This window comes from Furipterus horrens, unplaced genomic scaffold (assembly GCF_987537825.1).
Source record: "Furipterus horrens unplaced genomic scaffold, mFurHor1.1.pri manual_scaffold_3, whole genome shotgun sequence".
Lineage (NCBI taxonomy): Eukaryota > Metazoa > Chordata > Mammalia > Chiroptera > Furipteridae > Furipterus > Furipterus horrens.
In genome coordinates this window covers 110,507,204-110,532,024 of record NW_028327173.1, presented here as the reverse complement: position 1 = coordinate 110,532,024, position 24,821 = coordinate 110,507,204, and the positions used below count along the sequence as shown (strand labels likewise).

At 52.0% G+C, this 24,821-nt stretch overlaps 1 protein-coding gene across 11 annotated transcripts in view; it reads right to left on the bottom strand.

The window, feature by feature from the left end:
- Nucleotides 1–5,243: 5,243 nt before the first annotated feature.
- The window catches only part of TLE3 (TLE family member 3, transcriptional corepressor), a 44,196-nt gene continuing 24,618 nt past the window's right edge, over nucleotides 5,244–24,821 (bottom strand). For 2 of the 11 annotated variants that reach the window (XM_090270076.1, XM_090270082.1), the window contains exons 7-20: nucleotides 19,263–19,467; nucleotides 17,652–17,668; nucleotides 14,037–14,156; nucleotides 13,245–13,295; nucleotides 12,423–12,575; nucleotides 11,833–11,974; nucleotides 11,149–11,348; nucleotides 10,307–10,383; nucleotides 9,290–9,539; nucleotides 8,709–8,956; nucleotides 8,070–8,217; nucleotides 7,122–7,272; nucleotides 6,255–6,331; nucleotides 5,244–5,537 (exon numbers count right to left, since the gene is read on the bottom strand). In XM_090270076.1, the coding sequence (XP_090126202.1) occupies nucleotides 5,430–5,537; nucleotides 6,255–6,331; nucleotides 7,122–7,272; nucleotides 8,070–8,217; nucleotides 8,709–8,956; nucleotides 9,290–9,539; nucleotides 10,307–10,383; nucleotides 11,149–11,348; nucleotides 11,833–11,974; nucleotides 12,423–12,575; nucleotides 13,245–13,295; nucleotides 14,037–14,156; nucleotides 17,652–17,668; nucleotides 19,263–19,467 (1,947 nt within the window). In that variant the 3' untranslated portion in view covers nucleotides 5,244–5,429. Of the gene's footprint in view, nucleotides 5,538–6,254; nucleotides 6,332–7,121; nucleotides 7,273–8,069; nucleotides 8,218–8,708; nucleotides 8,957–9,289; nucleotides 9,540–10,306; nucleotides 10,408–11,148; nucleotides 11,349–11,832; nucleotides 11,975–12,422; nucleotides 12,576–13,244; nucleotides 13,296–14,036; nucleotides 14,157–17,651; nucleotides 17,669–19,262; nucleotides 19,468–24,821 lie in introns of all 11 variants that reach the window. The other 9 variants (XM_090270075.1, XM_090270080.1, XM_090270079.1 and 6 more) reach the window with 5 other exon arrangements.

Genomic DNA, 24,821 nt, shown 5'->3' with positions numbered 1-24,821 from the left:
CCTGCTCAGTGCAGAATCCTAGACTGGCTCCTGCACTGGAGGAGACGGGCCAGGGAAATAGCATCAGGAACTGGTACTTGAGTAAACTGGATTGGAGCTAGAGCAAGGGAGCATAAACTACGTGGGGTGGGGGTAGGAGAGGGGTACAGGGTCGCATTTTCCCCTTATCCAGGCCTTAGCACATGCTGTTCCTACTGCCCAGAACACATTCCCCCACCTCCCTTTGGCTCAGCAGCTCTCCATTGTTCAGGTCTCAGCTTAGCTCACACCTTCCAGGAACCCTTTCTTGTTCAGGGCTCTCCCCACCCAGGCTAACGTCTCAGCTATGAGTCACCTTCTGGTTTATGCCACGTATCTCATGGAGTGGCAATTAATTGCCAGTTGATGTGCCTGTTTCTCCCAGCTGGCTGAGAGCTCTGTGAGGGCAGGCAGTGTCTCATTGATCTTTTGCATCCCAGCACCTTGGACTCATGCCTAGCACGTTAGATTTTCACACCATAAATGTTGGTTGGGTAGATGGGTGGATAAGATGGCTAGATGGATGGACAGAAAGATCACCAGGTGATGGATGGATGGATGGACAGATGGAAGCATAGGCCAGATGGGTGAATCCATTCTAGGATATTCTTGACAGGATGCTGGTTTTCATGACTTTTCTTGGCTGTCCCTTCTGTGAGCAACTTCCTCATCAGCCCTGCTGGAGAAGGGGCAGGAGGAGTAACTTCCTCAGACTCAATCCTCCAAACACCATGCAGTCCTGCCCATTGGGCGGCTCCTTCATATCCTCCCTTACTCTTGAGTATGCGAGGGGTTTTGGAGAGGTGGAGGTGTGATTTGCAATCTCAGCTCAGGCTGTGACTCATGGTAAGTCAGTCACCTGCCCTTCTTGGGCCTTAATTGTCCCATTTGTAAAATCAGGGGCTAAGTATAAACATCTCTTCAAATCTCAAAGGTCCAATTTTGGGTAACATTTAAAAATGCTTCATGGGTACTGGAATAGAATACCACATTGAAAAAAAAAAAAAAATCAAATGGTGCCTAACCATAAAAACTAAAAAAGATTGATCACATTTATTTGCCATGCTTTATAGTAAAAATACTAATTTTCAAATATGCTCTTAAAAAAAAATTTGCACTCCATCATCATGGGATATTGGATGACCAGCCCACATTTAGCATTCTTGCTGAAGACCATTCTACTCCGGCATCCCCAGCTGTTATCTCCCTACCTTCCTGTAGACCCTACAGGTCACTGCCTGTGCTAGGGCTGGGGCTAAGGGAGGGCAACAGGGATGGATGGGCAGTGACACACAGGCCTGCAGAAATGGCCTGGTCAGCTGGTGCCCTAAACACTTATACACAATCCAGTGTGAACTAAAACCATGAAAGCTGCCTTCTGACATCCATGCCCTCTGTCTAATCCAATCTCCTCACTTGGAGCAAAGGCAGTACAAGAGCTCTCCCTTCCCTGGACTTCAGCTCTGAGTACCTGGGTGCCCCGCTCACCCAAGAACTTGAAGGATAATCTCATCGCTCACTAGAACTGCCCAGAGCCCATGAAGTCCTAGGCGCTGTCCTTCAGGACTAGTCTAGCTGGGCAGACAGACAAGCAAACAGGTGTGGTACAAATGCTAAGGAAATGAAAGGAAAAGGTTAGGGGTAACTAAAAAGGCTAGACAAATGGTGTCAAGGCCTTCTGTCACCCTGGATGTGGGGTGGGGGCAGATTAAGGATTGCCCTGGATTGTTTTCCATGAGTGACCCTCCCCATAGGCTTAAAGTGTGTAAGTATCACCCCTTCAATCAATCATTAAAATACAGATTTGCATCCGCAGGACTGACAGGTTCTGGGTCTCTTAAGCTGAATGGAAAGCCTTGGAGGAGCAGTAGGTGGGGACAAGGCTGCCAGCACAGCGTGAGTCAAGGCTGAACTGCCTGGGGAGCTTCCATGGGGACAGCAGCAATGAGAAGAGGCGGGAGTCCAGACCCCAGCAGCTGAAGCTGAAGATGTGTTCCCAATGCCACTTGCACAAGTCAAATAAAGGGGTTGTGTTGTCTCTCCCCACCCTCACCGTGAGCTTCTAAGGCTGGGACTGAATCTCAGTCATCCCCCTCCTGGCCTGTGCCCAGGAAATCTTGGTGGAACAGCCTTTCAGACTCCCTCCCCTCCTCTGAAAGGGGAATAACACTGGCATTCCCTCTCAGTAGAACAAGCATTTACCAACAGAGATTTTCCTCCTCCACTCACTGGGCCCTGAAAGCTCCGACCCCAACCCTATCATGGCACTGCTAGTGGGCATCCCCTACGCAAGTCCTGAGCACACACAGGATTTCCTGGCGAAAGCCTACCATCTGACCCTCTGGGCACTGTGTGGGCCTGGACAAATGAGAAGTGTGGCCCAAAGATGTGCCATTTTACTAAATACTGTATGATCTCACTTTCTGTGGAGTCTAAAGAATAAACTGATGAACAAAAGATAGAGGCATGGACACATGGAACAGACAGCTGTCGAGGGGCGGGGGAGGTGGGGATGTACCTGATAAAGGGTGAAGGGAGAAGCCAAAGAACATATATGCAACCACAGACACAGACCAGTGCAGTGAAGGCCAGAGGGAAAGGGAAGCAAGGGCTGGGGCGAGTTGGGCAAAGGCAGAAAAATGGGGACATCTGTAAATGCCAACAATAAAGTAAGAAAGTCAACTGACAGAGCTGTAAGCTGAACCACAGTTGAAGCCTCTCCGCAAGCCTGAGGGATGTCCGCTCCGGCTAAGCAGGTGTGTGTGCAGCCCACCTGTCCTTTCTGAGCTTAGAATTAAAAACTGTGCTTTCTTCTGTCACTCCCTTTTAACAAAATTTTTTCTTGTATGAAATGACAGTAGGCAGTTGTTTGTGATTCATGACTTTGATCCAATAAGGAGTTAGGAACCTTAGTCCAAGTTCTGGAAGACTTCACTAATGGAGGCATGCAATCCAAGAGCCTGGGAACAGCCCTGCCCTGCCTCCTGGGGGCACTGACCTGCACTGCTGGCCCGCCCCTTCTGCAAACCCCTCCTAAGCTTTCGAAGAATGCCTCAGTGACCCAAGGATGGAAGGTTCCCGCCTCCTCCCTGCCATTACATCTAAATTTGTTAAGCTTTAAAAAAAGAAATTATGCACATTTTCAGCTTCCAGACATTCGTGGACACTTTGCAATTTCATTTGTAGTTCACATTTTTTTCCAGTTTTGCATTGACAGCTGTATAAGACTTTGGTGTTGACCTACGGTAGCGTTCCCATCAGGGAACTTTGTCCTGCCCACCCGCCTGGAGGAAATCACAGCTCCCACCCCCATCCACTGCAGCTTAGACTGGTGAGGGACAGGGATGAAGGGAGACAACACTCCCCTCCACCATCCTGCACAATCAGACTGGGGGGCGGGGCAGCGTGGGAAGCACTTTGAGATGATAAAAGCTCATAAACACTCATGTTTATGATGACAAAGGCATCGCCCAGGATCCAGGATTTGAGGGTGACAGTGGCCCAGATGCTCTTCTGACACACTGTGGGGGGAGGAAATTAAAACACAACAATCAAGCCAACCTTTAAATAGTAACTTTTAAAAATATAAAAACAGCTCATAACAATGACTCTTCATTTTTTTTCTTCAGGAATCAACTTCTACCCTCACCCTCCCTTGTGGCTACAGCCTTAACAGTGGCAGATGAACATCTGAGACAAGAGATAGAGACAGAGACACAGACTCTAGCCAGCCTCTCCCCAAAGCTCAGAAAGGTACAGAGCGCTGGCCCATCTCCACGGCCTCCTCATCACAGTCAGGGGGGCTGCTGGCCCAGGAGCAAGATCATTGAATACAGGCAGTTTTCAATGGAGCCCCTCTTTCCTTCTCACCAGACAGAATCACACGTTATAAAATAAGCCATAAAAATGCAGTATAAAAATTATCTTCCATATGCTACATCCACGGAGAGCCCATTCCTAGGACTCAAACTGCCATTAGCTTTTCCTTAAAAGAAGAAGAAGAAAAAAAAGAACAGGAAAAAGAAAACAAAAAACCCAAATGCTAACTCCTCAAAACATACTGGTAGCAAAAAATGGTACCTGCAGGAGACAATATTCTACCTGTAACGTGTTTGGGCTCAAAAGAGACTGAAAGCTGCAAGAAGTCACCAGGATATGGGTGCTCCCACCCCATAGTGTCCTCAGTCCCTGCTGCCCTGCTGGGGTGCTGCTGGGGGGAAATAATCCTTTCAGACTCAATCCTGCAGGGTGGAGGACCGTGGGGGAGGGATAATAGGCAGGAAAGGGGAAAAGCCATTTTATAAAAGGACAGCATTTCTAATTCTTTATTCAAATTAAAAAAAAAAAAAAAGCACCCACAATCAGTTGCTATTTTTCTCTGGTAGCTCCCTGAGCTGAGTTGCTATGCTCTCCTCTAACTTTGTCCTTTTTAGATTTTTGCCCACAGATTAAGAAGGGACGAAAAGGGAGTCCCTTTGAACTCCATTTTTTAACATAACGGAGTGTGCACCAAAGAGAGACCAAGGCAAGGAGGGGAGAGTAAGTGAGCAAGAGCCAGAGCCCTGAGAGAGGGTGACGGGGGCAAGGGGCAGAGGAGTGCAGGAGTCCACAGGAAAACCTGACCGTCTCTGCTGCCCTCGGCCCAGGCTGCCCCCCGCTCACGTCTGTGAGCCGGCACGGTGTCGACTGGGACGTCCCTGGGCAACTCCCAAGTCCACGCGGAGGCACACTCACCCCCCGGGTACCGGACTGGTCAGTGTGGCGACCAGCTGAGCTCCTTTCCTCCACCCCAGATTTCTCTCCCATTCCTCCCTCTCCCTGGACAGGAATTTCGGTTTAAAAAACAAAAACAAAACACCACCACCACGAGTGGATTACAAATACAGCAGGCGAAATACACAGCTAGCGTTTCTGGTGAGAAGGAGCCTCCTCCCCCGCTGACCAGTCGAGACAGGAGTCTGTTATTTACATTTTTCACAGATCTTGTGCGCTGCACAAGCGGGAACGTAAGACCCCCTCCCCTGGCACAGATGTGGTCCTCTCCAGTGTCCCGCGCCCAGGCATGGGGACGGATCGAAAGAAAGGCGAAGGAAAGACAGAGACTCAGGTGCCTCTGGGGCGCTGGAGCCAAGAGCCTCCAAATAAACCTATTAGTAGCATCTGCCAGGACGGCGGACGGCAAGAGGAGAGACACCCATCACGGTCTGTGAGACGCGCCGGTGCGGCGCAGCATCACAGGTGTGCGGGCGGCGTCGGACGTGCGGGCCCGCCCCGCCGGCCCACCGCAGTGCAGCCCCGGGAGGCTCGGCTGCTCACGGGCCTCGCCAGCCTCGGGGCCCCTTGCCAGGAACGCCTTGTCACAGCTGAGTCTTTCTCTCCCAGAGTCTGACAGCCCTGTTAAGAGTCCTTGTTTAGTAGATGACCTCATACACTGTGGCCTTCTTGTCACCAGAGCCGGTTACAATATACTTGTCATCCGCTGAAATGTCACAACTCAAGACAGACGAGGATTCCTTAGACTGGAGGAGAGGCGGGAAGGGGCAGAAGAAAAAAAAAGGCAGGAGTCACTTTCTCTCCGCACCTCTTCAGTGCCCTGAATTAAATAAACCCCCTCCCCCTGCCCGGCTCAGAGCCCCAACCAGGAGTGCACACAGCGTGGCCTCCGTGCACAGCCCATGAGGTGCCCTCAGTTACAAATGCCCCTCCTGGGGGCTTTTCCGCGAGGAGGAGTCGCTGACTGACAGGGCCCGCTGCGGTCTTGGGTGTCAGGCCCCAGCCTCCTCCCTCTCCCACCTTTTTCTGGCCCCTTTTCCTCCTGCCGCAGCCCTCTCCTTACATTGATGAAACACAAATTCACTCAAACGTCAGGTAGCACCGCTCTGAGAAAAGCGGCCCGGTTTGCTCCACTGCCTAACACACCTTCTCGAAGCGCTCAGCGTCCAGGCCAGAGCCAAGAGCATGTTTTCACTCCCGTCTGCTCTAGAAATCCTAGGGAAACCCCTGCCTAAAAGCTCTCACCCTGAAAGGTCAGATGCCATGAGCAGCAGGGAGTGCCCCTGTGATGTGACCAAGCTCTTGCTCCTGGAAACCCACACTGGACCCATCAGGTAGGCGCCAGCAGGGCCTGGGCAGATCCTGCTTTGCCTCCTACTCCTCACCCCCCACCCCCATCATCACCGCGGCTCAGCCCTGACTCTGGGCAGAACCAAGAGGGGCACTTGGATGGCAGGTGGTACCTGGAATATGCTGGCTCCATACGGTGTCCTCCAGGCGTTGAGAAGGTTATCCTTCCCAGTGCTCACAAACCATTTGCCTGCAAGGAGAGAGACCAAGAAGGGTCACACTGTGACCTGTTGCCCTCTAAAGGAAGACCTTCCCCAGATGTGGCCAGCTGCCATGGAAATGCAGTATGAACCACAGAGCAGTGCTTAGCCAACACTCTGCTTTCAAGAAGCATTTTGTAAGCAAGACACGTAACAGACACATGGACACTTTCTCTGCAATCAAAGGGGAGGAGTGGGCAGGGCTGAGATGGAAAAAAGCAGGGCACGCACTTAACAGCAGCAATTACATGTCCCAAAAACATTTTTTTGAAGTCACTAAAGTGGACTGATCCTTCTCATTTCTACTGGAAGATAGCAGGACGTGTTGGAAAATGGCAAAGCAAGCCCCAAGTCTGCAGACTCGACCAAGGACAGTGGTTTGCGGGCACCCTTACTCTGCCAGGGTGCTACCAGCGTTAAGGCACTGTGCTCCCCAAAGCCATGTGGGGTGATGTGCTATTCCCAGGCAACACAGTAAGACCCATCAGTTAGAGACAATGAGATGTGTCCCAGGCTGCACAGTTAGTCAGTGGAGAGGCAGACAGTTCAATCCAGGGCTCTCAGCCAAAGCCTATAGGCTCAACTGCCTAAAGGAACAGCACCAGGCTCTGTCCTGCTGGCAGGAGAGTTTGGTACGCTGTGGCAGTATCTGCATTCCAAGGACAAGGATGAGGGGCACCAGTCGGGGTCAGGAGGCTCTGCTCCTGTTATAAGCTTGGGGCCCCTCATCTGTTCCGAGGACAGGCCAGGCGGCCAGGGTCCCCATGCCCCCCGGCTCACCGCAGTAGGCAAACTTGAGGGAGAGCACGCAGCTCTCGTGCAGGTGGAGCTGGTACTTGTCCGGCTTGGTGTGGTGTAGCACCTCCACGTTGCTGCTCTCCATGCCCACAGCCAGCCACTCTCCGGTGGGGCAGTAACCCAGTGAGAAGATCTGTGGGGTGGGGAGACGAGGGGGGTGGGAGGGGAAATGAGCTCAGCCACCTCCACCCTCCAGGTCCCACCACTCCTTCCCCATCACCTCCCTACCTGCCCTTTGCAAAGCCAAGCCCTCCTCTCCCTCAGCCCAGTAGCCCAGGGGCATGGGATGCCATTCCCCCACCCCCCACACCCCATTTTATAGGTGAGGAGGGTGAGGCTCAGAGAGGTTGCTGACTCTACAAAGTAAGTGGGAGAGCCAGGATTCAAACTCAGAGTGGCACAGATCTTTTACTTTCAAAATTACTCTCTGTCTGTGACTTTTGCCTTAGCTTAAGGAAAAAAAAAAGTGCAAATAACACACTAAAATATTAAATATGTATTACTAAAATATTAAAATGAGTAATAAGAACAATAACAAAAATCATAACACCTAGCATTTACAGAACTCTTCCTATGAGGTTAATGGCTAAGGCTTTTAGAAAGACCATTTCAGGTGCTCACACCAGACCTGGAAGGTATTGTAGCCACCTACTATTATTCCCATCTCAGAAATGAGAATACTGAGGCCAAAGTGCTCAACAGTGGAAGAGCTGGGATTAAATCTAAGCAGCTGGGTCAAGTGTATCCAATTCCAAGGCCTTGTTGATGCTATTTCATTGCCGCCGCCTCCAGGAAGTCTTCCCAGATGGTTCAGGTTGCTCTCAAATCCATCGGCAATGACCACCTAGGTCGCCTGACCCAGCTCCGTGGGTCCCAGGAGGAAATACACTGCTATGGGGAGAGGGCCGAAGGAGAGTCTCAGCTGCTCACCTGGGAGGTAAAGTCATGCTGTTGCAGCTGTCGACCCTCCCGCAGATCCCAGGAGCGCACAGTGTTGTCCAGGCCCCCAGTCCACAGCTTGGTGCCGTCATGGGAGATGTCTATGCAGCTGGCCCCGTCTGTGTGGCCCTGGAACTGCCTATGAAGGCCAAGCAGGGAGGATGGGTGAGCCTCGGGAACCACTGAATGCCAAGCTGGCAGCCTCTGAGCAGAAGAGGAAACTGAGGCCCAGAACGGGGTATTTATACCATGTGCCCATGGTCCCTCAGGGAGCTTGCAGCAGAGCAGGGCCTGGCCCATCTCCCACTACACTCAAGGGTCTTGTCCAAGGGCAGGTGCATAAAAAAGGAACCTTCCTAGGTGGACACTCTGTGTCCCCTCACTGTGTATTTTTAATCCCTCTTCATACCCTGCATGAATACGGACTGACGGACTGAGGCCATACGCAAGCCGAACAGTAATGTGACAAACAAAGACAGCCAAGGTACACTGAGAGCCAACTCTGGGCCAGCCCTGCTGCCACCGCACTATGTCTCATTCTGAGGGAGGTACTGCACTGTGCCTACCTCACATGGGGAAGCGGAGGCACAGGTCCGGCGGACTCGCACACGGTCCCTCCCATGGCCTTACCTGACAAGCGTCTGGTTGTGCAGGTCCCACACAGCGATGTTCCCATCGCTGCAGCAGGAAAAGCAGACTTTGGCATCGGGACTGATGGCCAGGGCATAGCAGGCGGGGGCAGAGGACGTCAGCTCAGCCTTGATGCGGGGTGTGGGTGAGGCCAGGTCCCAGATGGTCAGCGTGCTGGCCTCCCCGCCCACGATGAGTGTGCGCCCATCAGGGAGCAGCTTGCAGGAGCGGATGTAGTTGTCCCTGTTCTGGAGAAAGAAAGGGCAGTGAGGAGCATTGCCCACCTCCTTTCCAGGGACCAGGAGAGTCACCCTCACCTCCCCTGATCACATCCTGCCCGGCCATCTTCACTGCTCATTCACAGCCCTTCAATCTTTCAGCATTTTTTCTCAAACCTCAGGTCAGTATCACCTCCAGTTAGTAACACCAGGGCTCAGGGAGGTTAGCCGGCTTGCCCAAAGTCACCCAGCCAATAACAGAGCTGAGCCAGGCCAGGTCAGGTCAACAGGGCTTTCCCCCTGGCCCAGGCTACCCTGCTCTTCCATGGCCGCTAGAGGTGCCCACAGCCCTGGAATCCTCACCAGGCAGTCCAGCTGGGAAATGGGGCTCTTGCTGCCTGGCTGGCTGATGTCCCAGATTTTCACACAACCCTTGCCGCCTGTGTAGACGTGTCGCGTGGGGTTGCTGATGGTCACAGCACACACCACCTCCCCATGGCTGAGCGTGTTGATCTGCCGGGCGTGCCTTGGGATGCCGGGGCCAGCCAGGGCATCGTGGGGGAAGGGCACAGGCTGCATCTGCCCATCAGCACTCACGTGGAAAGAGTATGCTCTGAAAGGGTGAGGATGTCACTTCTGCTGTCCACAGTCCTCTCCAGTTCCCCCACACCCGGCCCCATTCCACTGGCACCACCCCAACTGGCCTCCCTGTCTTCACCTTCACCCCAAATCTTAGGGAACCCACTAACCCTAACTTCCTTGACCAGGCTTCACCAGAGCGGGGAATGATTAATATTCCTGCCTTGACTTCTGCTCCTGCTTATACATCCTTGCTCCAAACCAGGTGACTAGCCCACCGTGCCTTGGAGTGGCCTCTATGATAGGGGTGTCTTCAACATCCCCAGCACACTGACCACCCCTGAAAAGGTCCCAGTAGGATGCCACCCCCTCCTCCAGGAGCCAGTGATCTTGGGGAGGGGATCTGTTTATGTCCCCAAATAAATCATGAAGTATACATCGGAGCCAGGAGGTGAGCAGATGTGGTCTGCCTGCTGCTTCAAGCTCAGTGGGTGCCAGTTGGGGGCATGTCAAACAGGTAGAACCCAAAGGAACCCCCAGGTCAACCATGTCATTTGATTAGGAGGCCCTAACATCTGCTATATTCCTTCCCTTCCAGAACCCAGTGACCCTACCTCTGAATCCCTCTCAGTTCCCCTTTTAGAGAGAACCCTGGGCTGATCAGGAGTATGGACGGAGGCTGCAACCTGGTCTTTTAAGAACCTCTCAAGAGAGGTCCACCAGGGCAGGGGATGGAGAGGGGTGTTTGTGCTCTCCTCTGCCCTCCCCAGGCAGCATGCCGTAAGGGCAGCCAGAGCTTACGGTTTTCCCCCAGGAATGGAGGTGAGGCTTGAGGGCAGGCCCGTGGTCCGCATCGGGGGGTGAGGGTCAAAACCAACCTGGAAGGCAAGACAAGGCCAGCCCTTCGTGAGGGATACACCATATATCCCCCCACCCTGGCCCCTTCTCCTCCTTCGCTTCCTGGGTCCTGCCTGTACAGCACTGCTTCTTCAGAGCCCAGGAGACAGACAGGCAGAGCAGAGCCCACTGATTCAGAGGAAGCGAGCCCAGGAGGGCCAAGTGCCGTGCCCAGGACATTGGCAGGGATGGGGTGACAGTCCAGACCTCCCAACTCTGAATCAGTATCTTGCCCCCCAGTTCTCCCCATCCCACCTCAGTTCCTCCACAGTGAGCTGGTCACATGAAGAGGAGACACCCCAGGTACAGGAGGTGAAAGAAACTGTCTCCTGAAAAGCACCCCTCTACCAACCCAATCCAAACTGCTCAATACTAACACACAATTCTTGGAAGAATATGCAGCCCCGCTTGCTAAACCCCTACTCCCTAGAAGTCACCTGACTCAGCTTGGGATCCCATCCCAGTGGAACCCAGAGAGACAGGGATCAGCTCTACTTCCCAGATAGCAAGGGGCAACCAGGGAGGCTGCATCGTGTGAGGGAATGTGGGAACAATGGGCAGGCGGGGTGGGGCCCAGCTGTCCTGATTCCCAAGCTGTTTCTCAGGAGCACTTCAACCCAAAGGCAGCTGGCTGCCCAGTCGTGAGACCTTGAGGTCCCCTTAGGAGTATAGGAAGTGCCCCCTAACCCTCACCAGCTCCCCACTCCTTGCCAGTCCCCCAAAAAGGAGCCAAAAAGTCTACGTACAGCTCCAAAGCTCACCATTGGCGACCGGCCATAGGCGGCAGCAGCGGCGGCGGCAGCCGCGCTCATCTGGGGCGGGATGTTGTGGAGGCCGGCGTAGGCGCTGGGGCTGGTGAGGGAGCCGTTCATCTCGTGGTGGCTCATCATGGCAAAGGGCGCCGCGTAGGAGCTGGTGATGGAGATGGGCGTGCGCAGGGCCGAAGCTGCAAGGAGGTAGGCATCTGTGGGAGGCGGCCACCGAGGGGAGTGGGCCCCATGCCTCCTTCCAGGACAGAACCCAGGCCCCAGACCACCTTGCAGCAAGCCTCTCAGAGTGAGCCCTTGTAATTGGGACCCTCATCTCCATAGCTTACGAAGGTTCAAGCTAAGAGACACGCTCACATTTTCTTATAGAGGTCAGGGAAGCCCAAAGAAGGGGGTTGTTCAGAGCTTCACAGAACTAACGACAGAGGCAGGAACAAACTGTGGGTATCCTGACCTGTCTGAAGCTCCATGCACAGGCCTAGCCCAGCAGTGGCCCCACTAAGCCCAACATCAGTGCCGAAACGTCGGTCTATCTCCTCCTGGGAGCTGCCCCCGAAGTGCCCCCGAAGGCAGGCCCTGGGAAGCCTCAGCCCATCTGGGCAGCTGCAGCTCCGGCCTGGGCAGACCCCCTTACGCACGGCACCCCAGCCCCACAGTGCCTACCCATTATACCTATCGGGTCCATGCCTGGAGGCTTGCCTGGCATCGACCGGAGCCCCGGGGTTGTGCTGGTGCCTGGAGTTGGGGCATCGTTCCTCGGGGTGGGTGTGTTGGACTTGAGCCCAGGGGTGGAGGATTTGTCATTCTGAAAGGGGAAGATGCAGGGACCAAGGGGAGCCATGAAGCTCTTTATCCCAAGAGCTGGGTACACAGAGCTGGCCACATGCCCAGTGCTGGTCACAACACAAAGCAGAGGGCCAGCCCCAACCCCAATTTTGAATCTTCTGCCCGATAGCCACTCAATTCTTGCCCAACCTTACTTAGTAGAGAATAGGGTGACTGTTCCCACTTTATAGATGCAGCAATCAAGGCTCAGAAAGGTCAACTAGTTAGCACAGGGCCCAACCAATAAGTGGTAAAGCCAGCGTCTGAACCTGGGCCAAACCCCAACCCACACTCATTCTACTTCACCCCTCTGCTCTCCAGTCAGCTGCACCCCAGCTCCGGTCTCTCTTCCAAAACCTTCTGCCTTTACCCCAACCCTCCCCCAGCCCTCTCCCAGCCTCTGCAGCACCGGGGCAGACCCCACATACATGACCAAGGTCTTTGGTCTTGGAGGAAGGTGTGCTGCTGGAGGAAGCCACTGAGGCGGGGCTGGTGGGGGCGTCCTTTTTCAGGCCACGGGCTTTGTCCAGCCCATTTTCAGGAGGGGAGTGTGCTGGACTGACCCGGGGTGTTGCTGGGTCCTAAAACCACAAGTAATGCAGAAATGTACTCAAAGCAACAATCAGCCTAGACTTTTTCCTGCTCTAGGATAGGAAGGGAATGGGGGTGTGGGTAATAGAAAAAGGAGCTTGGCTGAAAGACACTGGGGATGCCAAAGTGAGGATGACTAGTTCTTATATGATCAAATGTGATGTGACCCCTTAGATCCCCAGATGCGGAGACAGAGGCCTAAGTAGGGGGTAGGGTCACCAGCCCAAAATCATACACAGTTTAGAACTCAGATCTGGGCTGCTGGGCCTCTTGGCCTCTGGTAGATTTGCTTCAGCTCCTCCTTCTCTGCTAAGGCTGACCCAAGGGGCTCACAACCCCCACCTCCAGACCCTGGGGGCAGGCGGAACACAGCTGACCTGGAGGAACATGAGGCATAGGTGCTGGCCCTACTCTGAGATCTCTGAGGGTCTCTTTCTGGAGACCTGTCCGAAGGACCCCTCATTGCCCGTGCATGCCCAGATACCATGCAGCAAAGCCTTGCTCTGATGCCCCAACTTCAGAGGCTTCACTGCCCTGCTCAGGCTGCCAGTAATATTAGCACAGCAGCTGAGACACAAGAGCTCCCACTCCCGCCCAGGAGAGGAACACTCTCAAACTCCTACACCGAGAGCCACTCTGCAACCTGGACCTGCCCTTACCTCATTGGAAACATCCACCACCAGATCGTCACTCTTGTCCCCATCACTGTCCTGCAACCGAGAGAGAAGCCAGTAAGGGGCCATACCCTCCCCAACCCAGACTGAGCATGAACCATCCTCACACTGCTTCCACCAGCCAGGATCTGAATCCGGGCCAAACCTCGAGGTCCACCAATGTCAGCCTCCCTCCCTAGCAGTTTCCTGGCTCTGCGGTCACTCTGCTCCCACACCCACTGGCAGCCTCACCACCACATGCCCTGTTCTAGTTCTAAGCCCCTATAACATGTCTCTCTGGAGCCAGGCATCACTTTCCAGTGGGTTTTATATCTGCCATCATTTACAAGGAAGTGAACTAGTCTCACTTCACCATTTCCACACTCTGTGTAGGAGGGAAGATGAGCCCCGTCACCCAGAAATGCAGCTGAGACAGCTGTGCAACATGTCCAAAGCCACAGAGCAGCCAAGTGGCCGAACAGGGCTTGGCGCAAGACCACCACCAGGTCCCAGAACAGCCTCACCCTTCCCTCTGTGACAGTTCTCACCCTGTGCACTGCATGACCATGCTGTAGGGTCAGAGTGTGGAGTGCCAGGGATGGCTTCTGGGGTTGTTGGCCTGTCCATGGGAGGCGTCCTTGGTTCTCCCCAGATCCCTCCCCAGCACCCAGGCCACCACCACTCCTATCCCTGCCCCTGCCTATGTCTCTGACTCATCCACAGCTTGGGTCCTATGGGTTCTCCCACACCCCAGCCTGCCCAACACAACCCCAGACAGCCCACCACACCCAGACGCACGTATCGGCTCAGGCTGTCCTTCTCCTCGGCCTTCCGCTTCTTGGCTTCCATGCTATAGTCTGCAGAGCCCCGGTGCTTCTCACTGGCCCGCAGGCTTTCCGAGGGTGACACTGAGTTATTCTGGAAGCGAGAAGGAGATTCAGTGGAAACATTTTGCACACACAGTCCTAGCTGAGTGTGGTGACCCAGAGGTCACTGGAAGTGTCCTTTGTGTCTACGGGTCACAGCTGCAGCAATGCCTCATCAGGAAAGCCTTCCTAACACCTGGACTAGGTCCCCCTGAGAGAGGCTCTAGCAGCATCACAGTTCTCCTCCGTAGCAAAGCCGCTGCTACCAAGTAATTAACCTTGCAGTGAGCCTGCACTTTCTGGCCGATGAGGCTGCACGCTCCGCTCCATCGGGGCAGGGGTCATACCTGCGCCCTTCATCCCAGCTCATGCCTCTCACACTTACTGGTTCTAAGAAGGGATAAGCAAAATTTGCACTGAGTCTTGAAAGATGGGTCTTGGCAGACTGAGGTCATGTGCTAAAAACTACTTCACCTACTGACCCCTCCAGGAACAGAGGCTGCCAACAGGCTTTCTCAGTGGTGCTGCAACTTCCGAGAAATGCCAGGATTATAAAAAGGCAGAAAATGCAACATTGTCTCCCCTCCGAAAGATGGGAAAAAGCATAAAGGAGGTGGCATCTTCCCCATTCCTCCGTCACAATGGGAAAGAGGTCGGGAAGTGGGCCCAGGGCCTGCCAGCAGGAGGCAACATAAAAGAAAGCCAAGTTCCTCAGGCTGGAAGAGCCTAATGAGTTCTCCCTTCAAATAGGAAGTAAGTGAGGATGAGAACACTTTGGAACTCAAGGCCTGGGGAGAGAAAAGATGGGTCAACAGCTGAGGCAGCAGAGCCTTGAGAGCAGCCTGGGAATGACGCTGTTCTAAAGGTGAGAGAGCCACCCACCGGGGAGGACCCGCAGGCTCTCAGTGGTGTTGGTGGCCAGGAATGGCACTACGTGGCTGTCAGCACCAGGCTGGAAAGTAGGGGGGGCACCTGCCAACAAACCCCTGTGCCCAGAGAACTAAGTCAGAACCAATGCCCCTCCTGCCCCCACCCCCCGCAGGGGGCTGTTGTGGTTTACTCCTGTCGAAGAGCCAAATCCCTAACCTTCCCTCACTTCCTCACCACCAACCCGTTCTGAGCACCCGCCTTACATTAGGCCGGGAGGAAGGGAAGCCCAGGACAGAGGAAGGAGCAGGCACGGTCCTGCCCTCCAGGAGCTTCCAGTCCAGGGAAGGGCAAGACCAGGCCATCAACATCCCCACGCAGGACAGAGGTACGTGATGAGGACACAGGGGGAGGCAGAGGGATGCATGTTCACAAGAGGGCATCAAGAGGCAGGTGGGATGTGCCTGCACCTCTGTCTCCCCACTTCCTGGGGGCTAGTGCCAGCGTTTGGGGGAATCAGCCGCAGAACTTAATTTCCTTTGCTAAGCCGGTTTCTGGGCAGCCCTTCCCTGCCAAGTTTCTGCCTGAAGCAAATTAAAATGGCTGAGTTATCAAGCCTTGAAGAAAAAAATGGAGGTTATAATGGAACTGCAGCTCAACCTTCCCCACAGCCGTGAGAGCGGCAGCGATGTGCGCACGGCCGCAATTCAATTAGCTGCTGCAAGCCTGGCAGAAAAATCACCGTCATTTCATTTCCTTTCCTCCGACGGTGGCCACCCCGTGCTAAGCAGAAATGCTTCCAGGCCCTGTCCTCGCGGGTGGGCAGGGAGGAGGGGGCATGTGGCAGCTCGTGTTTCTCCTTGCGACCCAAAGCGCAGCTCTGAGAACAGCGAGCTCTTTCTTCTCATGCAGTCAGGCTGAAAACCCTTGCTGCTACTGGAGAGTCATGTCAGGCATTTAGCGGCATCGATCCAGCCCGCCTCTGGCTGGCAGGCAGCCAAAAAACTAAGTATTTTTTATTGCTTCGGCTAGGCAAGGAAATATGAATGAAGCTACCTCTAATTGGACTCCAGACTAACCCCTCTGGGACAGCTTCCAGCCCATCCAGCCACCGCCCCCCTCCCATCCGGGCACAGGCCTGTCCTTCCAGCCGTGGGCCACATCTGTTGACAACCTGGTTTCCAAAGGGCTGATTACTTCAGTCTACATCCCCTCCGACACCCTCCCCACAAGCGCATAGCCCACTGCCTCTCCCCAGCTGCCCACCCTGCCCCAGGATGGCGTCCAGCCTCATTTCCAATGGACTCTCGAGGGGCCAGAACCTGCCCCCAGCTCCGTGAGTCTGATGTGCACAGATATGGGCAAGTGTCGAAGAGTGAAGAGCTCAGCTCTTGGGGGTTCCCCATGGGTTTCTTTTAGCAGAAAGCTTTCATAAACTAGAGCAAAAAACCAAGAGCAAACAGCAATGAGGATGCGGACGACGTGAAGACAGGAGGGTATTGGGCTTCAATGACTCATTTCGCTCTGCAGCAGGTCCATTAACCAGGTCATCTCCAGACCTTATGTCCTGTTCTGAAGGGGTTCTTCCTAACTAAACTGAAAGGCTGGCTGGGCAGGAAGATGCCTATGTTAGAGATAAAGAAAATGAGCCTGGAGAGGCCAAGAGAGCCATCCAATGTCCCATGAAGCCAGGACCAAACCTAAGCCTTGACGCATTCGGTCTAGGTCCTCTCCGAGGCAAGCCACCTCTCTAAAAACTCCACCTTCTGAGGACCAAGACTAAAGCCATCAAAATGGATTTCTGGCTTCTGTGATTTTATGTACCTAACCATTCCTGGGCCCAAACGTGCACCTGGATTTCGAAGCACGTAGGCCAGTCCAAAGGGAACGGGAGCACCGCTGCTCACGGGAGGTTTGAAGTCAGCCTGGGCAGTGGGCTGCCGAGGGGAGCTGGGGCAGATGGTTAGTTAACTGCCTGACCTTCCAAGTCCTACTTAACATGAGGTAATAACCAAGGCCATCCTAACAGATTAGATGGCCCAGATACAAGGACAGCGATGAGGAATAAAATAGCTTTGCCAATCGCTGGAGGATTTTTTTTTTATATCCAGACTCCACTGTGCTTATTCAGAAGGCTTATTCATTTGAAACAGTACCTCTGAGCCTCAGTGTGATCAGAAAGACTTACAACAAATCTCAGAGCTGGCAGACACGCAGGCAGCCTGGCCTTAATGCTCACTTGCTAGAGCTTTCTTAAACCCAGAACAGAGAGACCTCAGGTGTTCAGAGGAAACGAGGACGCAGGATTGTAGAGGGCAGCCAATCCAGGGAATGGGGAAGTACTCCCACCCAGGATGTGGGGCACCTGGGTCCTAAGCCCTGGGTTTAGTCCAGACACTCTGCAGACCCCCTTCGGAGGATCCAGGGCTGGCCAGCTGACCTCTCCGGTTAATCACCTCTGCTATAAAGGGAGTTTGAGCTCACTTAGCCCAAGCTCTTCATTTGACAAACACTGGACCAAAAGCCTGGAGAGATGAAGGCTTCTCCAATGGAAGATCACTCTCAACAGGTGACAGCTCCTAGTTCATGACAACACTCCCACCCCCATCAGAAGACCACATGGTCCCCTATTCCCAGCACCCTGAACACACTCAATTGGTTCCAGAGTGCTGACACTTACCGCACTGGATTCTCTCTCTTTGCGGACCGAAGGCCAGGACAAGAGGAAGGTCAGAGCCCCCAAGACAAAAAGACAAGAAAAAAAAGAAGTCAGTCTCACGCAGCCAGCTTTTGTCCTTTGCTAATTCATAGGTTTTCAAATGAGCAGCAGGCCTGGCTTCACTGAGGGTTAGCCAAGGCAAGGCATTAGGTAATGTTTCTCATTCTGGAAGTTAATTGCCCCAATTCCAATGCTCGTCCAGCCACTCGTCCTGGGTGGGCAACCTGTGACCTGGCTCTCCCGGACATGCCAAGAAGGACACCAAGACTACTGGTCAGCAATTTTTAAGCCATAAGCTTACGAAGGATCATGCTATGCAAAGTCTCTGTAGGTTCTGGGATTGAGAACATTATTGTGTTGTTTTTTTTAAAGAAGTTGGGAGAGCGGTGTTTGTTATTGTTTAATGAACACCGTACTGTTTTTTTGCCGGAAGCCCCGGGAAGCTGAAGCCTCTAATTATCTGCCCAGTCGGCACCAGCACCCTAACTCTCCCCTGTCTGCCCTGGGAAGGCCCTCTTCCTCTGTAGAGAGGCCACCAACCGTAGGGACAGAAATGTAAGTCTCTGGTTCCCACGGCCTGATACCACCCTGTGAACACCCCCCTCCCCGAGCCAGGGCAGGATGGTGACATGCCAGGCCCCTAGTGCCCAAGAAGGAGTGTGGTGCCAGGGGCCTCGGAAGGTGCTGGCCGTGTGTCGTAGTAAATACCTATGGGCCAATCAAATCATCACGCTGAATACTTTAAAGTTACATGATGTTGTATGTCAATTACATCTCAATAAAGTTAGAAAAAACACCTAAGGGCAGACCACACAAGGCATCAGCATTTGAAAGGGTCTTCCAGGAAGCCAGGCCCTTCTCTTTCCCAACCAAACTGAGTCGTCAGTTTGGGCAACTCTGTACAGCTTCCTGGATCCTCACAGAAAGGACCAGGGAAAGGCGGGGGCAAGTCCTCATCCCAAGTCTTCCCAAGCACCTCCCTGCAGTAGTGTGATTGCTACCTCTGCTTAAAGACAGTCAACTAACAAGTCTTTGTGTGACTGCTGGCTGTGCACCTTTTCCAAGGTGCCCGCGTTGGAGAGACACATATACTAAGTTCAACACCAAGGGATTTGGCCCCTGTCCTCAGAGGACTAATGATCTCAGTGAGGACAAACATTTTCCAGGGGTAGGATACAAGAGGACAGTAACCAAGAGCTCAGTCTTGGGGCTTCACCTCAAACTCTGATAGCAATTAGAAAAAGACCCCAGCCTAGCCAGGAAGGCATGGGACTGGAGCTGGTCCTTGAGGACAGACAGGGTGTAGCTAGGAAGATGGGAGGATACTCCGGGTTGAATGGATGAGGTGTCTTCCAGGGTAGAGAATCCCAAGTACACATCAGGGATTGGGGGCTCTGGTTTCCATGCACCAGAAATTTAAGAGATGCCCCCAAATCTTTTGCTAACTCCTGTCCTAGGGACACAACATTTCCTGTGTCCACTTACAGTGGAACTTACAGGACCCCTGCCCTGCCCAGCCCTGCCCCCAGCCCCAGCCCCAGCCCCAGCCCCAGCCCCAGCCCCACGCCGCACCTCTGTGGTCCAGCTCATGATGGTTCTTCTCGTCCTTCACCGTCAGGTGGGCCTGGCTGCCCAGGGCTCCGAGTGCCAGCAGCCCCGAGCTGCTCCCCGTCACTGGGGGGATCCCTGGAGGCTGGAGGCCTGATGGGTGGGGTGGCAACTGGACTGGGGGGCCATGCGTGGCGTGGGAGAGGTGCTGCGCCTGGAGCTGCTGTTGCTGCAATGAAGTTGGTGGTGAGCACAGCTGTGCAGAAGAGAGCAGGGGAAGCCACAAGCCATCCCTCTTGCTCCTTCATGTGGAGGCAAGGGGAAAAAGCCCCCCAAAACCTGTGTCCCCAGCTCAGTCCACATGCTGTCTTATTGAAGAAAGTCTGTTGATGGACTGTAATTCAGATACAAGATTCATGTCTTCAAAAACCCTACCTGTCCCTCCACCCGATTCAGGATAGAATGTCTCCATGTATGTTTAAAAGCCCAAGATAAATAAAGCATGCATTTAAAAACCAGAGTCATCAGGGCTCCCTCTCAGTGGAGGGCATCCATTTCTACACTCCATGTTCACTCATGCTTCCATGCCTTCAACACGAGCAGCCAGGGCCCTGCACCCTGAGCCCATATCCCGAGGAAGGCTTCCCTAAAACCGAGGAATTCCTGGCCTGCCTCAGAGAGCGAGGCTGGCTACAGCAGCCAAGCCCCAAGGTCAAGAGGGGGCTGGGGCCAGTGAAATGACAGCTAACATCCCTGGATGTGGAGAATGGAGAAGAGGGTAACAAGAAGAGCAGTCTTCGGAAGCAGATGGTGCAGGATTCAAACTCCAGCTCTGGGGCACTTACTAGTTGTGTGACCTCAGGCCAGTTACTCATAACAATAGCTAACATTCAGCAGAGGGCTTACAATGTCCCCTCCTTTCTAAAACCTTGACCTGATTAATTTAGTACTATCATCAATAGCAATGATAACAGTCCCTAGTCAAGGTTTATAGCCCCCAGCTCCAGATAGGACACCAGCACTAGCCTCAGGGTCCTCTCTTTCCCCCTCCCCCTCCCCCTCCCCTACCCATGGGACTGGCTTGGGCAGCCTTAGGTCTATCCCCAGCAACCAGAACTAAATGCCCTTTATCTTAACATTCCTAAGATTGTGCCAAATCCTTCACAGGGATCGAAATATTTCTTAGGAGTGGCTAGGGCCTTGGATATGCTGTGCATACATCTTTCTTCTCAACTAGCACAAGAGAAAGAAACCAACATTAATGAATGCCTGGGCATTTCCAAATATTATCTCTGAACCTTCCAGCCATCTGGCAAAGGAGGGGTTGTGCCCCTCATACAGATGGCAAACTGACACCCGGGAGAAGAAAGCGGGTAGCCAGGAACCAGTAAAGTCCCATCTCTAGTAAAGTGGGATCTGGACTCAAATCAATCAACCACCAACCTCATCCAGAAAATATTCCTAAGGAGACCCCCAAAACAAGAAGCGTTCTTGAAGAGAAACAGAGAGCAGAAGTCTGTCAGGCTTGCCCGTCGATGTTAACTGTGGCTTTTGGGCCACTGCTGACAGATGGCAGAAGAAAGTCAAGGCCCACAGGTCAAAAGTTACAGACCCTATTCTCCCACAGCTAAGCTGTAAACTGCCAAACCAGCTCACCCCAAAGCTAATGGCAACCACAGCTGCCACTGCACTCCTGGACCAGAGGGTTTTTTTCTCAGCTCTGGGGGAAAGGCTGGGACATCTGCTGCTGGGCAGTTTACAGAAGCTGTTGGTGGGTACTGACCCCAGGTCTGCTCCAAGATGCCCAAGCAGGAACCAAGCCCAGGGACTCAGCGGGAGTCACAGGAGCCCAGTGCAGAGATCTCAGGCTTTTCTGGGACTGGAGCTTAAAATAATGTAATTTTTTATTATCATTACAAAAATAATACATGCTGTCAGATACAAATAAGCAGGTTAAGAAAATTTTTCTAAAAATCTTACTTTTTAATCCCACTCCCTATAAGATTCACACTATTTATCGATTTAAATTTTCCTTCATGGAAATCCACAAATTTTAAATGTATTTCTATACAAATGAGCTCTTATTAACCTTATTTCTATATAATTGAGTGTTTTTAAACCTCACCCAAGGACATTTTTTTTTTCACTGCTTTTAGAGAGAGAAACATCGATTGGCTGCCTTCCATACGTGCCCAGACAGGGAATCAAACCCTCTACCTGGGTACGTGCCCTGATCAGGAATGGAACCCGCAGCCTTACAGTGTACAGGGCAACACTTCAACCAACTGAGCCACATAGGCTAAAGCCAATTGGATTTTAATTTAGTGTTATGAACTAATCAAGTTTCCTTTTCTGTTTTTTTTAAATATGCTTTATTGATTATGTTGTTACAGTTGTCCCAATTTCTTTTCCCTTTGTTCCCCTCCACCCAGTGAACCCCCTCCCTCCAGTTGTCCCCTGCACTTAGTCCATGCCCACTGGTTGTGCATATAGTTCTTCTCAACATCTTTCTGTCTACTCCACTCCCTCCTACTACGCTTCTTAATTCCTGCACCATCTCCCTCCCTTCCCCCCCTTCCCCCTCCCTGCTGACCTCTCCCCATAATGATCCCCATATCCGTAATTCTCTTCCCACTCTCGTTGCCTACTTAAGTTTGCCTTTGTTTCGATTTCCCAGCTTCTGTTGTTGCATGTTGTGCTAGTTTTCATTTTAATGTTCATAGTTTTGATACTCTTTCTCCTAAACAAGTCCCTTTACCATTTCATATAACAGTGGTTTGGATCTGATGAACTCCTTCAGTTTTACTTTGTCCTGGAAGCACTTTCTCTGCCCTTCTATTCTGAATGACAGCTTCACTGGCTAGAATAATCGTGGTTGTAGGATTTTGCTTTTCATTACTTTGAATATTTCTTGTCTGCAGAGTTTCTTTGGAGAAATGAGCTGAGAGTCTTATTGGGACACCTTTGTACATAATTCTCTTCTTCTCTCTTGCTGCTTTTAAGATTCTTTTTCCCTATTTTTTGACATTTGGATTATAATGTGTCTTGGTGTGGTTCTCCCTGGGTCCTGGTTTTTTGGGCTTCTCTGTGCTTCCTGGACCTGTAAGTCTATTTCCTTCCCCAAGTTAGGGAGGTTCTGTGCTTCGTTATTTTTTCACATAATTTTGCAGTTTCTAGTTCTTTTTCTTCACCTTCTCGCAACCCTATGATTCGGATGTTGGCCCACTTATAGTTATCCGATAAATTTCTAAGCCTCTCCCCATTTTCCTCACTTTTTGTTTCCTCTTTCTGCTCTGGTTGACTGTTTGTTCCTTCCCTATGTTCTGATTTGTTGACTTGATCCCTGGTTTTCTTGCCCTCACCATTAGTTTCATGTGTTTTTGTTCATTTCAGCAGGATTAGCCTTCATTCCTTTCCCACCTTGTTTAAGATCTGCTGTTAGGTCTGTAAGCATTTTTATAACCAAAGCTCTGAACTGTGCCTCAGAAAGACTTTCTATCTGCTGCTTCGTTAGATTAGATATTTGCTGTCTGGTCAGCTGCATCACTGGGATCTCTATCACGATCTGTGCCATCCTGACAGTTTTGTGTTTACCTTTGCTTCCTGGGCAAGGCTGTCACGCCTCCTACGCTATAGGGGGCAGAGCCCCGTGCACTCGTCACAACTGGGCAACCCGTCTCACCACACTGTGGCGTTTTGTATGGCTGCAGGGGTCCAAGATGGGTTCCTGCTGTTCACTCTCTGCTGAGAGACCAGGAGCCTCCTCCTCTGTCCCTATCCCCTCCGGCCCTCACAGTCCAAGGCAATAGGGGTTTGCCTTCCCCGGCATTGGAATTTGGAGTTGACGGGTTTGGTCTGCAGCCAGGGGTGCTCCCAGGTGCTTCCCGCCTCTCCTTAAATACAGGTGTCTGTGCTTACCACTGTCCTGCTGCCGTTGCTGCTGCTACCACAGACAGCACAGCTTGACCTCTCTGCCCTGGCTTCACCCCTCCTACCCGTCTGGACAAGCGCCACTTCTTTATAACTTCATACATTGGACTTCCATGTACCTTTATTTTCTGGAACTTCTGGTTATTTCTGGTTTTGCCATAGATGTAGTCCTTCTTAGTTGTGGAGGGAGATGGAGCGTGTCAGTCTAGGGCTCCATCTTGGTCGGAGCATGTTTCCTTTTTAATGGCCACAGAGTATTCCCTGGTATGGTTGGACCATTCAACTTTATCTAAATACCCAGTTTTAAAATGAATCTCTGCTGGGGGCCCTGTGATTTTAGACTAGTTGCTGGTAGGCCCCCTAATTCTACCAGGGTTAACTATTTAGTAAAATCCTAGAAAGCAAGAATGGAGATACTTCATTTGCTCTTTACAGTGTATGGCCAATCAGTTCACTGGAGGGAAAAGAAAAAGAGGAAAGGAAAATGGCTTCACAGAAGCAGCTTTGCTGCCTGGGAACAAGATTAACTCCTCCATGAACAATTCTGTCTCTACTGAAAGAGCTTATTAAAGATTGGTACCCATAGACAGACTCCATTGAATAATTCCAAGCACCCTGATTCTTACCTTACCAGGTACAGTTTGCCCTCTGACCCAACCTTCTAGGCTCATCTTTCCCGGTTCCAAGGCCACCTCCTCCAGAAGCCCTCCATCATCTTGGTCAGTTTCTCCCTTCTGAGTTCTGACAGCTCAGACTGGAGTCAGGCAGACTAAGGTGGACGTCCAGCTCTCCTTTACCAGCCCTGATCTTAGATGAGTCAGCAGTCCTCTCTGGGCCTCAGTTTCCTCATCCACAAAACAAGAATCAGAATGCAGCCCATTTCTTTGGGTTGTGCAAGAATCACATGCTTTACTACATGTAAAGACAAAGGAGGTGTTCGATTCTCACTAGCAAAAACTATGACTACCAACAATGTAACATATTTCTTTCATCTTTACAGTGATGCTTGGCAACACAGGGACCCTGTTTGATCCATCCCAGTATTCCCTCACTTATCGCGGGTATTACGTTCCAGACCCCCCTGTGAAGTAGGAACCTTAAATTTATTCTACACTCTTAAACCTATGTAACTTTAACAACATACGTATACAGTACCGCAAAATTCCACGATATAGTGAAAAATCTGCGATAAATAATTAAACATTATAATTTTAAAAATCCTGCGATACAGTGAGGCCGCGATAAGTGAACCGCGATATAGCGAGGGACTACTGTACCTCAAACAGGGTGCCCAGCACATTTGCTTGGAAAAGGTAAACATGAACCAGCTGGGAAGTAAGTCAGCTGAGCAATTCTGTCCAAAAGTGACCCTACACCTCCCAGATCCACGCCTCCTCTCAAAGGCCTATGCAGATGCAGCTAGAACAGTTGTTTGGGACAAGGAGCATCAATGGGGCTTACTACTTCCCTGAAACATGAACAAGTGAACCAGCATCAGAGACTTGGAAAACAGTGGCCTTCGAAGATGTTGCACTTCCAAGATTGAGGGTGGTTTTTGCCATTAGCATGTCAAGCATGACTGTCTTCTTTGCAAGAGAAAAGGAAACTTCCATGGTTCCATGCATTTCTCATCTTTAAGTACAAGAGCACCCC